Below are 17,145 nucleotides of genomic sequence, written 5' to 3'. Positions count from 1 at the left end.
AGATACCCAATGATCAAAAGGAGGGAGGGCAGAAGACAAGGAGAGGAGGGAGGCAGGGGAGGCAATGAGATAGAAAGGCAGGGAAGGATAGAGGCATGAAGATAGGAAGGAAGAGGCAGGCAGAAAGGAAGGCAAAGTATGTAAGCAGGGAAGAAGAAGATAAAGAGGGAGAAGCATGCAGAAAAAGGAGGGAGAGGCAGAGAGGGAAGGAAGGAGACCAAAAGGCAGAGAGGCTAGAAAGAAGGAAGGCAAGGATGTTAATGCTATTATTTTGCTATCAAGCTGGTGGGAGATGCTGTAATATAAGTAATATCTCATGTTCTTAAAATTAAATGAAAGTTAGTTATGAAGGGAATGCACACAGTATCTGGTGAGGTATTGGGAGTGAGAGTGAGTGAGTTGTGTCCCATCTTGCCAGCCTTCCTTGACAACAACTGATCACAGCAGTTGCTAGGTTCCTATCCTCAGGACTATCCAATATTTAACTATTTTTTTCAGTTTATTAATATATGTAAATTATGGTTACACATGATAATGTGCAGTGAACAAATATTGGTTATTTTAAAATGGAGTGGGTAAAATTGCTGAAGATTATTGTGTAGAAGAGTGAGACAGTTGAGAGAGACTGCTCTCCTCCAGTCTTCCTCCACTTTCTTCCCAGGTTCCTCCATTCTCCTTCCAGCTTCCCTGCCCTCCATCCAACCATATACATGTAATGGATGCAATATGGACGGCGACAGAGTGAAAATATTAAGTGTGGAGTCTATATTTCTTTACCAGTCTCTATCAGACACATGGATAGGCATAGGAATTCACTCCCAGAACTGGCCTGCCCTGCCCTGTCCTGGCCTGGCCTACCCTACCCTGCCCTGCCCTAACCTAACCTAGTCTGCCCAGCCCTGTCCTGAACTGCCTCATCTGCTTTGTTCATAAAGAATAAAAAGGCACAATAGTGTAACTGGAACAGTACACAAATTTGCTTTGTCCTGCCTTCTCTGCCCTGCCTATTCTGCTCCACCTACCCTGCTCTACCTACCCCTACTACCCTGCCCTTCCCTGCCTACTCTGCTCTTGCTCTTTCCCACCTGCCTGACATACCTTACCATGTCCTGCTCTGCCTGCCCTGTCTCGCCTACCTTACCCTGCCCAGTATTACCTGCCTGCCTCCCCTGCCTCTCATCATTAAACCATTCATCTTCATTAAACCTAAAGCCTAGGATGGGCCAGTGGGCCTAGTGCAGTGTTCCTTAATTTTTGTTTATCAAATGTTACATTTTGATTACATTTTTTTTTCCATAGTTTTGGTTTGAATATACTTTGAATTAACCATTTCACCCCTTTCAGAGTCCCTTAAAACTAGGGTAGACTTATCCACGAAATATGTTGAATATTAACCCTTAAACTGCCATTGGTGTAAATTTGTGCCAACAGGAAATTGCTGATGACATAAATTTACACCTAAATTCTAGTGCCTCCAAAATGTCCACAATGGGCCAGGTTAGGCCTATATCAGAGAAAACAGATCTGTAATGTAGGTGTGCACAGTATAAAAAGCCATTAAACACTTTTTACATTTATTTAGTGTTTACATTTGCTTTGTGTGATTGAACAATATTAGTGAAATATGATATGAAGACAGATATAGGTGGAAGACATATGAGCCATAAAAAAAATTGAAGAAAAATCATAAGTGTTAAAACACAGCAACTTCCTCCATGTGGCAAGCACTCCTTTTGCCATAAATGGAGCACCACTGTCTCTTTCAAAGCTTCATAACTCCATGAGTAATAATCAGATTTCACTCATATTTGTCGCATTACACTTCTAAAATCACAGGGAATTTTTTTGGCAAGACAAAATATTTTTTGTGACTCTTTTCAAAATCACTGACACTGAGGGAGTGGTTATTTTAGACCCTTTGGCAATTTAAGGATTAAAGATTTTTTGGAAAAATGTCAGGCTGATCTATACATGGAGTCAGGTTATACTCACGTATATACAGTACATATTAGAGCGAGGAAAAAAATCACTTAAACCTGAAGTAAATCCTTAAGAAATAAAAATATAAATTTGAATAATGTATATCCTAATGCAGTAGCAAAGCTCTTTCTTTAAAGATGCTAACAATACTTAATGTACTCGAGTAGAAATCTGAGATATTATACTTACATGGTAAGCAAAGTCACCCATAAACAGCTTCTTGTAAGCTGATGGCATTGTGCGGTGGATCGTATCCCATGCCTCATTACTTGGCACAAATAAGGTAAATTTTTCTTGACGTGAGTTGAGACGTTCGTTCCAACCATCTTGCTCACTCAGTGAGAAAGTTGAGCTGTGAAATAACATAAATCACATTTTTCTAAGTTTACAAAAAAATTGGATATATACAGCTTAGCAACATGACATGATGTTAATTTATAGTTGTCATAATAGATCCCCAGGCACAAATAATATAGGTGAGGTAAGGATAGAGTAGAGAGTAGTTTAATGGAAGTACACATAGTGCTGTTTGTGGTATACAGTAACATCTCTCGGAGAGAATGCCTACTGTTTTGAAGACCTTAGTTAAATTAGGTTCAACAGTGCTTCTATTCACTTATCCTGTGGCTTTCATTTCATGCTGATGAATCGATGTTAACAATGTCACATTATGTTTGTCTTGCCACTGAGATGCCATGATGTCAGTGGCATTGGTACCTGCACCTTGCCAGCACCAATGCCTGCATAGAACCTGAGCATATGTTTACTTGTTCTACAATTACTACACATTTTCACATACAGGCAATCACTGAGTAATAAGCTTGTGTACCAGTTATCTGTATATAATGTGTGCCCCTGTCCAAATTATAGTTCCATCGTTTTTCTCACCATATCACCTGAGATTTCCAGTAACGTTATAACAGTATCTTTAACCCCTTAACTGTCCAAACATAGATCAATGTTATATTTTTCCTTCCTCCAAATTTAGCACGATTGGCCTGAGATGCCTGGTCAGCATAGAATGGGTCTTAACACTCGGTGTGTGCAGTATTGAAAAAAATCTGGGACCACTTAGTACCTTGTGGGAGCACCAGTTCAATTGAGTGCCAGCTAGAGCAAACAGTGCACCAAACACCTGGGATTCACTGATGTCTTGTCGTATTAACAGTCCCATTTTAAGAGGAAAGTGATGTTGACCCCAAGTTTAGTGGCTTTGAAGTAGATGTGGCCACAAGTGGTCAAGGAAATAACAAAAATCTCGATAATAACCCATGTGCAACATGTGTGTAACATCCTTTCAATTTTGGTACCACTGGTAGTGTCATCCTGTCAGAATGTCCTATAACTTATGTCTTAAGTAAAGAGAAACAGTTCTGGAATATGTAATGCGTGTTCGGCAGGCTGGCTGGCCAACAGATGGCTGGGTGGCTGTCTCTATCTCCATCTGTCTGTCTGTATCTATCTCTGTCTGTCTCTCTTTCTCTGTCTCTGTTTCTATCTCAGGTACACAAATACATACAATTATACATAGTGTAAATTACCTAGTAACCCCAAAAATCCAGACAAAGTGCTATATTGTGCTTGTAGATATAATGCATAATAAGCATGACTGGCAAGTAATACGTATTTTCGCTTGTACAGGAATCAGATGTGACTACTCTGCATCTCTGCATCATGTGTAATACCTGTTGGCTCACGAGTCGCTCTCTCTGAGACAGAAAGATACAAAGCAGACAGATAAACAGAGAGCTAGACAGATGGATGACAGACAGACAGACAGACATGTTTGTGTAACAGTGATAACAAATAAAGCCAAGGCAATGCATGATCATCAAATGTCACTCCACTGCAGCAGTGGAATGATACTCTTCTTACAACAAGCTTCGAGAGTTTCATAAACAGCCTCTCCTCACTTAACAATGGAAATAGAGACCTAAGACCCCATCAGTAAACGAATTCATCACTAAATGAGGAGCATGCTATAATGGTAGTGGATTTGTGTTAACTGTCTTTGATATTGTTTTAATGTCACCTTTACACCATTTATATCATTTCTGGTATATTTTTAAATGTTTGTACAGCAGTGTGCTATATATTGTAATAAAGAGAATTGAGGAAATCAGTTCTAATATACATTAGTATTTAGGTATAAATACTGGTCAGAGAGCCTGTCGTAAGTCCAAGGCATCGGTAAACGAGTATGTCGCTAAGTGAGGAAAGGCTGTATACTCCCGCATGTCCAAAACATTGCTGGGACCTATAAATACTATGTATATATTTCTAGACAATAGTACAGTGGTACCTTGGGATACAAACAGCTCAAAACTCAAACAGTTATGCAAGTGCATTTATGTAAGTGCTCTTGTAAGTGTATTTTTGGGGGTCTGAAACAGATTAATCTAATTTACATTATACCTTATGGGAGCAAATTCGTTTGGTATCTTCACTCAAACAGCCTTCTGGAATGAAATAAGTTCGTAACCCGAGGTACCACTGTATTTGACTAAGGTGAAAATGTTCACCTGTCACGGTGTTTGTGACTATTTGAGTACTATTTCAGTACCTAATATTAGTGTCAGAATGAAGACTGGCTAAGAAATCAAAAGAACTACTACAAATTGTAATTATCAGAACATAAAAATTATATAAATTAAAAGATGAGAGAAAAAAAAAGGCATATCGGCAATACTTTGCAAGCAGCAGTCCTTCATGTTGCCATCAGGTGAGCGACAAGTGTTGATTTTGTGGCCTTATATCTCTATAAGTGCTGACTCTAAAATTTTTTTAGATTATTACACATGAAAAAAAAAGTCCTCTTTATTTATTTATTTTTTTTTTTTTTTTTTTCAAAATATTCAGAGCACTTGGCAAGAGAACGTAGATCTACGTTTGAACAGTTTAGGGGTTAAATTTGCTTCCTGTGTACACAATCAGTACATGATCAGTTTCACTATTACACAATACAAAAATATTGGCACTAAAGCGATTCCTCTTGCTTGGTGTATACCACTTCATTAACAAGATCAAAGACTAATTGATGACGAGGTTCCTGAAAGGATAAAATTACTCATTGAACTTCTGTTTGAGATAAACAAAAACATCCCTAATCTGTATAATGTGTCATTCCTTTTGGGCCTTGTTTTCTTTGAGAAGTGTAGCATACAGCAACAGAAGCCAATATGTGTACACAAATGGGGCAAACTCTTCCGCACAGCCAATTACAGTTGGTGTCCCACAGGGAAGTGTCCTAGGCCCTCTTCTCTTTCTCATATGCATAAATGATCTACCAAATGCATTGCAACTACTCAAACCCACGCTATTTGCAGATGACACTACATACGTCTACTCTCACCCGAGCCCAGTCATGCTAGCCAATACTGTAAATACCGAATTACAGAAAATATCAACCTGGATGAGGACCAACAAACTTACTCTAAACATTGACAAAACCTACTACATTCAGTTTGGTAACAGAGCTGCAGATGTGTCTCTTAACATAATGATAAATGAATCACCTATCACAAAACTCACAGAGGGAAAATTCCTAGGAATCCACCTTGATAATAGACTCAAATTTCAAACACATATACAACAAATTTCCAAAAAAATTTCCAAGACCGTAGGCATACTATCGAAGATACGGTACTATGTTCCACAGTCAGCCCTCCTGGCCCTATATCACTCACTTATTTACCCCTATCTCACCTATGGAATTTGTGCATGGGGCTCAACAACAATAAACCATCTCAGACCACTAATCACCCAACAAAAGGCTGCAGTCAGAATGATAACAAATTCCCACTACAGACAGCACACTCCACCAATATTCAAAACTCTAAACCTACTCACAATACAAAACATCCATACTTATTACTGCACCTACTACATACATAGAACACTTAACTCTGACATAAACCCTCCCCTCAAACATCTTACCAACCTCAACAGAACACATGACCATAACACAAGACACAGATCACTCTTTGATGTTCCTCATGTCCATTGCACACTATGCAAAAACTCAATGCACATAAAAGGCCCTAAAATCTGGAATTCATTACCTGTGAATATAAAAGAAACACTGTCTTTTTATAAATTCAAGTCTCTTCTCAAAAATCACTTACTCACCCACAACTAAATAAATACTGAATAATTGTATCTCATCTGTATCTCATATATATTGTAGGTAGTAGGTTGGTAGACAGTAACCACCCAGGGAAGTACTACCATCCTGCCAGATGACTGTGAAACAGAAACCTGTAACTGTTTTGCATGATGGTAGGATTGCTGGTTCCTTTTTCTGTCTCATAAATACGCTAGATAACAGGGATATCTTGCTACTCCTACTTACACTTTGGTCACACTTCACAGACATGCACATGCATATATATATACATACATCTAGGTTTTTCTCCTTTTTCTAAATAGCTCTTGTTCTTCTTTATTTCTTCTATTGTCCATGGGGAAGTGGAAAAGAATCTTTCCTCCGTAAGCCATGCGTGTCGTATGAGGCGACTAAAATGCCGGGAGCAATGGGCTAGTAACCCCTTCTCCTGTAGACATTTACTAAAAAAGAGAAGAAGAAAAACTTTATAAAACTGGGATGCTTGAATGTGCGTGGATGCAGTGCGGATGACAAGAAACAGATGATTGCTGATGTTATGAATGAAAAGAAGTTGGATGTCCTGGCCCTAAGCGAAACAAAGCTGAAGGGGGTAGGGGAGTTTCAGTGGGGGGAAATAAATGGGATTAAATCTGGAGTGTCTGAGAGAGTTAGAATGATCAGTTATGGAAGGAGAAAAGAGAATATGAATGTGTAAATTCAAGAATTATGTGGATTAAAGTAAAGGTTGGATGCGAGAAGTGGGTCATAATAAGCGTGTATGCACCTGGAGAAGAGAGGAATGCAGAGGAGAGAGAGAGATTTTGGGAGATGTTAAGTGAATGTATAGGAGCCTTTGAACCAAGTGAGAGAATAATTGTGGTAGGGGACCTGAATGCTAAAGTAGGAGAAACTTTTAGAGAGGGTGTGGTAGGTAAGTTTGGGGTGCCAGGTGTAAATGATAATGGGAGCTTTTTGATTGAACTTTGTATAGAAAGGGGTTTAGTTATAGGTAATACGTATTTTAAGAAAAAGAGGATAAATAAGTATACAAGATATGATGTAGGGCGGAGTGACAGTAGTTTGTTGGATTATGTATTGGTAGATAAAAGACTGTTGAGTAGACTTCAGGATGTACATGTTTATAGAGGGGCCACAGATATATCAGATCACTTTCTAGTTGTAGCTAGATTGAGAGTAAAAGGTAGATGGGATACAAGGAGAATAGAAGCATCAGGGAAGAGAGAGGTGAAGGTTTATAAACTAAAAGAGGAGGCAGTTAGGGTAAGATATAAACAGCTATTGGAGGATAGATGGGCTAATGAGAGCATAGGCAATGGGGTCGAAGAGGTATGGGGTAGGTTTAAAAATGTAGTGTTAGAGTGTTCAGCAGAAGTTTGTGGTTACAGGAAAGTGGGTGCGGGAGGGAAGAGGAGCGATTGGTGGAATGATGATGTAAAGAGAGTAGTAAAGGAGAAAAAGTTAGCATATGAGAAGTTTTTACAAAGTAGAAGTGATGCAAGGAGGGAAGAGTATATGGAGAAAAAGAGAGGGGTTAAGAGAGTGGTGAAGCAATGTAAAAAGAGAGCAAATGAGAGAGTGGGTGAGATGTTATCAACAAATTTTGTTGAAAATAAGAAAAAGTTTTGGAGTGAGATTAACAAGTTAAGAAAGCCTAGAGAACAAATGGATTTGTCAGTTAACAATAGGAGAGGAGAGTTATTAAATGGAGAGTTAGAGGTATTGGGAAGATGGAGGGAATATTTTGAGGAATTGTTAAATGTTGATGAAGATAGGGAAGCTGTGATTTCGTGTATAGGGCAAGAAGGAATAACATCGTGTAGGAGTGAAGAAGAGCCAGTTGTGAGTGTGGGGGAAGTTTGTGAGGCAGTAGGTAAAATGAAAGGGGGTAAGGCAGCCAGGATTGATGGGATCAAGATAGAAATGTTAAAAGCAGGTGGGGATATAGTTTTGGAGTGGTTGGTGCAATTATTTAATAAATGTATGGAAGAGGGTAAGGTACCTAGGGATTGGCAGAGAGCATGCATAGTTCCTTTGTATAAAGGCAAAGGGGATAAAAGAGAGCGCAAAAATTATAGGGGGATAAGTCTGCTGAGTATACTTGGTAAAGTGTATGGTAGAGTTATTATTGAAAGAATTAAGAGTAAGACGGAGAATAGGATAGCAGATGAACAAGGAGGCTTTAGGAAAGGTAGGGGGTGTGTGGACCAGGTGTTTACAGTGAAACATATAAGTGAACAGTATTTAGATAAGGCTAAAGAGGTCTTTGTGGCATTTATAGGGGGGCAATGTGGCAGATGTTGCAGGTGTATGGTGTAGGAGGTAGGTTACTGAAAGCAGTGAAGAGTTTTTACGAGGATAGTGAGGTTCAAGTTAGAGTATGTAGGAAAGAGGGAAATTATTTCCCAGTAAAAGTAGGCCTTAGACAAGGATGTGTGATGTCACCGTGGTTGTTTAATATATTTATAGATGGGGTTGTAAGAGAAGTAAATGCGAGGGTCTTGGCAAGAGGCGTGGAGTTAAAAGATAAAGAATCGCACACACAGTGGGAGTTGTCACAGCTGCTCTTTGCTGATGACACTGTGCTCTTGGGAGATTCTGAAGAGAAGTTGCAGAGATTGGTGGATGAATTTGGTAGGGTGTGCAAAAGAAGAAAATTAAAGGTGAATACAGGAAAGAGTAAGGTTATGAGGATAACAAAAAGATTAGGTGATGAAAGATTGGATATCAGATTGGAGGGAGAGAGTATGGAGGAGGTGAATGTATTCAGATATTTGGGAGTGGACGTGTCAGCGGATGGGTCTATGAAAGATGAGGTGAATCATAGAATTGATGAGGGGAAAAGGGTGAGTGGTGCACTTAGGAGTCTGTGGAGACAAAGAACTTTGTCCTTGGAGGCAAAGAGGGGAATGTATAAGAGTATAGTTTTACCAACGCTCTTATATGGGTGTGAAGCATGGGTGATGAATGTTGCAGCGAGGAGAAGGCTGGAGGCAGTGGAGATGTCATGTCTGAGGGCAATGTGTGGTGTGAATATAATGCAGAGAATTCGTAGTTTGGAAGTTAGGAGGAGGTGCGGGATTACCAAAACTGTTGTCCAAAGGGCTGAGGAAGGGTTGTTGAGGTGGTCCGGACATGTAGAGAGAATGGAGCGAAAGAGAATGACTTCAAGAGTGTATCAGTCTGTAGTGGAAGGAAGGCGGGGTAGGGGTCGGCCTAGGAAAGGTTGGAGGGAAGGGGTAAAGGAGGTTTTGTGTGCGAGGGGCTTGGACTTCCAGCAGGCATGCGTGAGCGTGTTTGATAGGAGTGAATGGAGACAAATGGTTTTTAATACTTGACGTGCTGTTGGAGTGTGAGCAAAGTAACATTTATGAAGGGGTTCTGGGAAACCGGCAGGCCGGACTTGAGTCCTGGAGATGGGAAGTACAGTGCCTGCACTCTGAAGGAGGGGTGTTAATGTTGCAGTTTAAAAACTGTAGTGTAAAGCACCCTTCTGGCAAGACAGTGATGGAGTGAATGATGGTGAAAGTTTTTCTTTTTCGGGCCACCCTGCCTTGGTGGGAATCGGCCAGTGTGATAATAAAATAAAATAAAAATATATGTCTCATTATTGTATCTCATAAATGTCAACCTGTGACCTAATCAAACTTCTACTGATTACACAGCAACACAGTAAATGACCATATGACCTGTCTTTGTAATACTCATTTATACTTAATTGTTATCTGTTTGACAATAATTTTGTACCACTGAATATATCATTGCTTAGTTAATCTTAAGTTAATTTTAAGCCTGCCCATAATGCTCTGCGCAAACAAGGGGCTTTGGCATGCTGCACTTTAAAAATTGTATTCCTTGTACTTCTCTGTATCATGTTCAAATTAAATAAATAAATAAATACTGATTGTACAGCAATGCATGCAACCATACGACCTGTTTTTGTAATACTCCTTTGTGCTTAATTGTTATCTGTTTACAATAATGTTTTACCACTGAATACTTCATTGCTTAGTTAATCTTAAGTTAATTTTAAGCCTGCCCGTAATGTTATGCATTCAAGTGGCTTTGGCATGCTGCATTTAACTGTTTTCTTTTGTACTTCACTGTATCATGTTCAAATTAATAAATAAATAAATATATAGCAGCAGGATAAATCTGTTGATGGGGATGAGATCACTGAGGGCCAGGATACATATAAATCTCTCAGTTGACCAGTTTGTTGCAATAATATGCTTATACACATGGCAAGAGCATTATTTTGGCAAAGAGGAGATAAATCTCAGTCACAGTTTTGTCCTTACACTGGTGTAGCCATGATCATGGTGAAACCAAAATGTTTACCATTGTATACTGGAAGTATCTGTTGGCTACCACCTTAATTTGCATTAGGGGGTCATCAAAATAAAGTTCAAATAATTTTAGTTCAGTGGCATCATTCTCAAGGGTACAGTTGGGCTGGATTCCACTGTGTGTGTCATGAAGTTGACGGGAATTGGGTACCAAACGTGCATCCTCCTGCCAATCACAAATGCATTCTGTTCTTAGTTGCTGGATATTTGCAGCTGGTTGTGATAGTGGTGGTTGCTGGATATTTGCACCTGGTTGTGTGGGGGTGGTGGGCACCACCTTGTAGCATGACTCTCAGCCTGGGCTGCTGCTTGTGCTGTACAGCAGGGCCTCACTTACATGGCAGGTTAGGTTCCAGGCTACCGCCGTAAAGCGGAAATTGCCATAAAGTGAAACACCTTTTTTTTTTCACTTACAAATGCACTTATAAATGCCTCTCCTCACTTACCTACATACTCGTTTACTGACAACTTGGAGTTATGATGGGCTCTTTGACGAATTGTTATTGTATACTGTACGAGAGCTTGGGTCATGAACGGGCAGCGCAGCATCTCAGCATCAAGCATCTTACAGCTACTCAGTACACTAGCTTTCACAGTCTCCAAGACTACATATTTGTACAAATTTCCTGTTGTTTTTCCTCTTGGAAGAGGAAAAACAAGAGGATAATGGAAGAAGTAAAAAAGAAGTTCATTATGAAGGGGTTAGTGATGCGGCTCAGCATCAGTCTCCAAACCTACATATTTCATCTATAAATTTGTACTTTATTGTGCATCCCTCAGTAGAAGATAGTTAGAAGTGCAGCAGCACTTGGAAGAGGAAAAACAAGAGGAAAATGGAAACAGTACAAAAGAAATTCACAGTAAAGGGGGTTAGCTGGTGTATTCACATGTGTGTTTGCATTCTTGATGTATCATGGCAGCTTAAGAAATGATTAAAATCTGTGAGCAAGGTATGTCGATAGTAATAATCATTAATAATAATAATAATAATAATAAACAATCGCTTTGGAGTGCTTGAAATGTCAGCTACCAAACCTACATGAAATACTTGTGATATTTAACCCTTTGACTGTTTTGGTTGTATATATACGTCTTATGATCCAATGTGTTTAACGTATATATACTCCAAAATTCTAGCGGCTTCAAATCAAGCAGGAGAAAGCTGGTAGGCCCACATGTGAGAGAATGGGTCTGTGTGGTCATGTGTGCAGTATAAAAAAAAATCCTGCAGCACGCAGTGCATAATGAGAAAAAAAAAACTCCAGCCGTGTTTTTGGATTAAAATGCTGACTTTGATGTGTATTTTCATATAGTATTTATGGGTGTATTCTTGTTTTCTTGGTCTCATTTGATAGAATGAAAAACATATTATAGAAATAGAAGTGATTTTGATTGGTTTTATGATGAAAAGGATCTTGAAATGGAGCTCAAAGTGGCAGAAATGTTCGATTTTTGCCGATGTTCAAGAGTAAACAAATGAAGTTATTGTCCAATAAATATCCAACTAGCCATTCTAATATGTAGTCACGAATGGGTTGATGTTATTTATACAATTATGTATTACAATTTTGCAGTAGTCTGCATAGCAGTAAATCTTCTATTTTTTGTGTGAATAAAAATTCAAAATAGAAAGCAAGAGTATTATAACAGGGGCCTGAAGACGTGACTGGTGAACAGGAAAAATGTTATTTTAGTGCCAGGAATGTCTGCATTGTTCATTCTGGACCTTATTTTGAAATTGTCATATTTTTTCATTTTCGTGAAATTGGTCAAATTGCAAATATCTGACCACATTATTGGGTAGTTGAAATCAGTAAATGGGTGGTTTCTTGTACTCAATTGATAGAACAAATGGAGTTCTAAAGAAATAGCTATGAGTTTGGTCGACTGGAACAACGAAATTGGCCGAAAATAGGACTCAAATTGGGTGAAATCACCAATGTGTAAATGTCGCCGAGGTCGCTAACTTCGCGAGAGCATAATTCCATAAATTTTCCATCAAATTTTGCACTTTTGGTGTCATTATCACTAGGAAAAGATTCTCTATGATTTCATAAGAATTTTTTTTTTTCAAATATTTTGCGACACCAGGAGACACTTCAGGATTTGGGGTTGCGACAGTCAAAGGGTTAAAGCGCTCCAGATCGATTATTTATTATTATTCTTATTATGAATTATTATTATAAATTATTAAAATAATAAATGCTATTTTTTCATTTTTTCTTATGACCAAAGTGATCAAGGAGTGTTTGCCCTGATGTAAACACCATTTTCTTTTGTTATAAACCAGAGGTACCAAGAAAATGTATCTAACGATTTTATCCCAGAGTGGGGCTTCTGCCCTTACCCCAATCACATAATATGGCATACATGTATTATTAATTTCAGCATCTTTATTACAGCTCTAGGGTATTGTGTTTTTCATATCAGTTTGGAATAAATGTAATTGATAACATTTATTACTAATATTAGCATAATTACACAACATTTTATTAGTGCCATGGCTAACATCTTGACACCCATGATGTCCCAGATACTGAATACTACTGCTCACCTCTCTGTCTCTCATTTAGTTCCTCCCGCTTCATAACGATGTGAGATGGTGAATTTAATGTACTTTTCTGCAAGCTTAACTCATTTTATGTGTATTTTATTTTCTATTGTTTTCTGTAATATATAAGAGTTATGCAAATTAAAATAAAGTTATCAAATTGGAGTTTCATTTTTATTTTATTTTTTTCTAATACAGTGGACCCCCACCTTACAATATTAATCCATTCCTGAGAGCTCATTGTAAGCTGAAATTATCATTAGCTGAATTAATTTTCCCCATAAAAAATAATGGGAAATCAAATTAATTCATTCCTGACACCCCAAAGTATGAAAAAAAAAAAATTTCACCACATGAAATATTAATTTTAATACACACAAACTGAAGAAGACATGCACAATTACTAGTCTACTAAGAATAGAATACATGACACTTACCTTTATTGAAGATCTGGTGATGATTGATGAGATGGGAGGAGGGGAGTGTGTGGAAGTTATTGTTTAGAAGGGGAATCCCCTTCCATTAGGACTTGAGGTAGCAAGTCCTTTTCCAGGGTTACTTCCCTTCTTCTTTTAACCCCTTGACTGTTTTGGTCATATACATACGTCTTGTGAGGTACCGTGTTTGACGTATATATACTCATAAATTCTAGCGGTTTCAAATCAAGCAGGAGAAAGCTGGTAGGCCCACATGTGAGAGAATGGGTCTGTGTGGTCAGTGTGCACCTTATAAAAAAATTCCTGGAGCAAGCAGTGCATAATGAGAAAAAAAAAACTCCAACCATTTTTTTTTAATTAAAATGCCAACTTTGTGGTCTATTTTCGTATAGTATTTATGGTTGTATTCTTGTTTTCTTGGTCTCAATTGATAGAATGGAAAACATGTTATAGAAATAGAGGTGATTTTGATTGGTTTTACTATAAAAAGAACCTGGAAATGGAGCTCAAAGTAGGGAAAATGTTTGATTTTTGCCGATGTTCAAAAGTAAACAAATGATGTCTTTGTCCAATAAATGTCCAACTAGCCATTCTAATATGCAGTCATGAATGGGTAGGCATTATTTGTACAATTATTACAATATTGCAGTAGTCTGCATAACAGTAAATCTTCTATTTTTTGTTTGAATAAAAATTCAAAATAGAAAGCAAGAGTAATATCAGAGCAGCCAGGAAACATGACTGATGAACAAAGAAAATGTTATTTTAGAGCCAGGAATGTCTGCATTGTTCATTCTGGACCTTATTTTGAAATTGTCTAATTTTTGAATTTTCATGAAATTGGCCAAATTGTAAATTTCTGACCACGTTATTAGGTAGTTGAAATCGGTAAATGGGCAGTTTTTTGCACTCAATTGATAGAAAAAATGAAGTTCTAAAGAAATAGCTATGATTTTGGTCGACTGGAACAATGGAATTAGCTGAAAATAGGGCTCACAAAGGGTGAAATCGCCGATTTGTAAATATCACCGAGGTCGCTAACATTGTGAGAGCGTAATTCCGTCAGTTTTCCATCAAATTTCGTTTTTTTTGGTGCCATTACAATGGGGAAAAGATTCTCTATCACTTCATAAGATTTTTTTTTTTTTTTTTTTTTGCGACACCAGGAGACACCTCAGGATTGGGGTGTGTGACAGTCAAGGGGTTAATGCCACTAGAACCAGCTTGAGAGTCACTGGACCTCTGTCACACAACAAATCTGTCCATAGAGCTCTGTACCTCAGGTTGCCAACACGGCTTGCAGTAGCTGTGTCAGGGTGATTTTCATCTGTAAAGGTTTGCAGTTCAACCCACTTTACACACATTTCCTTAATCTCTTTTTTCAATTCCATACTAATTCTCGCCCTTTTTACCACAGAGATGGAACTAGAAGCTTTCTTGGGGTCCATGGTGACTTACTTTGCAGTTACAAGCACTAAAAACACTGGGATAATGTGAAATGTACCGAATGTATGCATAGATGTGACCGCACTGACTGGCTTGTAAACACTGGTGCTGAGGCCACACGTGGGATGTGTCCCAGACGAATCATGTAAGGCGAGCCAAAATTTTTGCATTCAAATGCTTTGTATGGTGGATTTAACCCTTTGACTGTCGCAGGCCTCTTTCTGAAACTGTCATTCTATGTCACTAAATATTAAAAAAAAAAAATTATTTTTTCTTATGAAAATGTTAGGAATATTTTTCTGACTGTTTTAAGCCTAAAAAAAATTTTTTGCCATCAGTACTTACCGAGATATAGAGCCGCAAAGTTTGCAGAAAGTGACGTGCGTACGGCAACAGCGGCGACTGCCGCCCACCCGGTATTCTTTTATTTACCCTAATTCAAAGGTTTCTTGCATTTTTCAATATTTTTCTTTTCCAAGTAACTTATGTGGCCTGTGAGACCAATGTAATGTGCATTGTTCAAATATATACTCATTGTTTACAACACAATAACAGAACAAACTTTATCACTATTAGTTTGTGTATACACTTTGTTTACACAAACAAACAATACAAAACAATGTTTATTACTATTGTTCCATAATATATATACAGTGGACCCCCGCATAGCGACCTTAATCCGTGCAAGAGGGCTGGCTGTTATGCGAAATGTTCGCTATGTGAATGAATTTTCCCCATAAGAAATAATGGAAATAAAATTAATCTGTGCAAGACACCCAAAAGTATGAAAAAAAATTTTTTTTACCACAAAAAAATGTTAATTTTAGTACACACAAACTGAAAAAGGCATGCACAATTACATGACACTTACTTTTATTGAAGATCTGGTGATGATTGATGGGATGGGAGGAGGGGAGAGAGAGTGTTAGTGTTTAGAAGGGGAATCCCCTTCCATTAAGACTTGAGGAGGCAAGTCCTTTTCTGGGGTTACTTCCCTTCTTCTTTTAATGCCACTAGGACCAGCTTCAGAGTCACTGGACTTCTTTCGCACAACATATCTGTCCATAGTGGCCTGTACCTCTCGTTCCTTTATGATTTGTCTAAAGTGGTTCACAACATTGTCATTGTAACAGTCACCAGCACGGCTTGCAATAGCTGTGTGAGGGTGATTTTCATCAAAAAAGGTTTGCACTTCAAGCCATTTTGCACACATTTCCTTAATCTTTGAAGTAGGCAATTCCTTCAATTTCTCTCTCCCCTCCTTTGAACCAGTTTCCCCAGGTCTGGCCTCTTGCTCTTGAAGTTGATCTATCAGCTCATCAGTGGTTAGTTCTTCATTGTCCTCCTCCACCAACTCTTCCACATCATCCCCACTAACCTCCAACCCCAAGGACTTCCCCAATGCCACAATTGATTCCTCAACTGGTATACTCCTCTCAGGGTTAGCCTCAAACCCTTCAAAATCCCTTTTGTCTACACATTCTGGCCACAGTTTCTTCCAAGCAGAGTTCAAGGTTCTCTTAGTCACTCCCTCCCAAGCCTTACCTATAAGGTTTACACAATTGAGGATATTAAAGTGATCCTTCCAAAACTCTTTTAGAGTCAATCGAGTGTCTGTGGTCACTTCAAAGCACTTTTGAAACATAGCTTTTGTGTACAGTTTCTTGAAGTTGGAAATGACCTGCTGGTCCATGGGCTGCAGGAGAGGAGTGGTATTAGGAGGCAAAAACTTCACCTTAATGAAGCTCATGTCCCCATAAAGTCGCTCTGCCACGTCTGTAGGATGACCAGGGGCATTGTCTAACACCAGGAGGCACTTAAGTTCTAATTTCTTTTCAGTTAGGTAATCTTTCACATTGGGGGCAAATGCATGGTGTAACCAGTTATAGAAAAATTCCCTAGTGACCCATGCCTTACTGTTTGCCCTCCACAGCACACACAAATTATCCTTGAGGACATTCTTTTGCCTGAACGCTCTGGGAGTTTCAGTGATACACTAATAAAGGCTTAACTTTGCAATCACCACTAGCATTGGCACACATCAACAAAGTAAGCCTGTCTTTCATAGGCTTATGTCCTGGGAGTGCCTTTTCCTCCTGAGTAATGTAGGTCCTGCTTGGCATTTTCTTCCCGAACAGGCCTGTTTCATCACAATTAAACACTTGTTCAGGTTTCAGTCCTTCAGTTTCTATGTACTCCTTGAATTCCTGCACATATTTTTCAGCCGCTTTGTGGTCTGAACTGGCAGCCTCACCATGC

General features: G+C 38.6%; 1 protein-coding gene across 2 annotated transcripts in view; it reads right to left on the bottom strand.

The window, feature by feature from the left end:
* Positions 1-17,145, bottom strand: part of LOC138854345 (fasciclin-1-like) — a 122,986-nt gene that overhangs the window by 42,997 nt on the left and 62,844 nt on the right. For both annotated transcript variants that reach the window (XM_070096947.1, XM_070096948.1), the window contains exon 4: positions 2,170-2,332. In XM_070096947.1, the coding sequence (XP_069953048.1) occupies positions 2,170-2,332 (163 nt within the window). The remainder of the gene's footprint in view (positions 1-2,169; positions 2,333-17,145) is intronic.

This window comes from Cherax quadricarinatus, chromosome 4 (genome assembly GCF_038502225.1).
Source record: "Cherax quadricarinatus isolate ZL_2023a chromosome 4, ASM3850222v1, whole genome shotgun sequence".
Lineage (NCBI taxonomy): Eukaryota > Metazoa > Arthropoda > Malacostraca > Decapoda > Parastacidae > Cherax > Cherax quadricarinatus.
The sequence above is the reverse complement of the archived record's forward strand: the minus strand, read 5'-3'. Positions and strand labels throughout refer to the sequence as shown.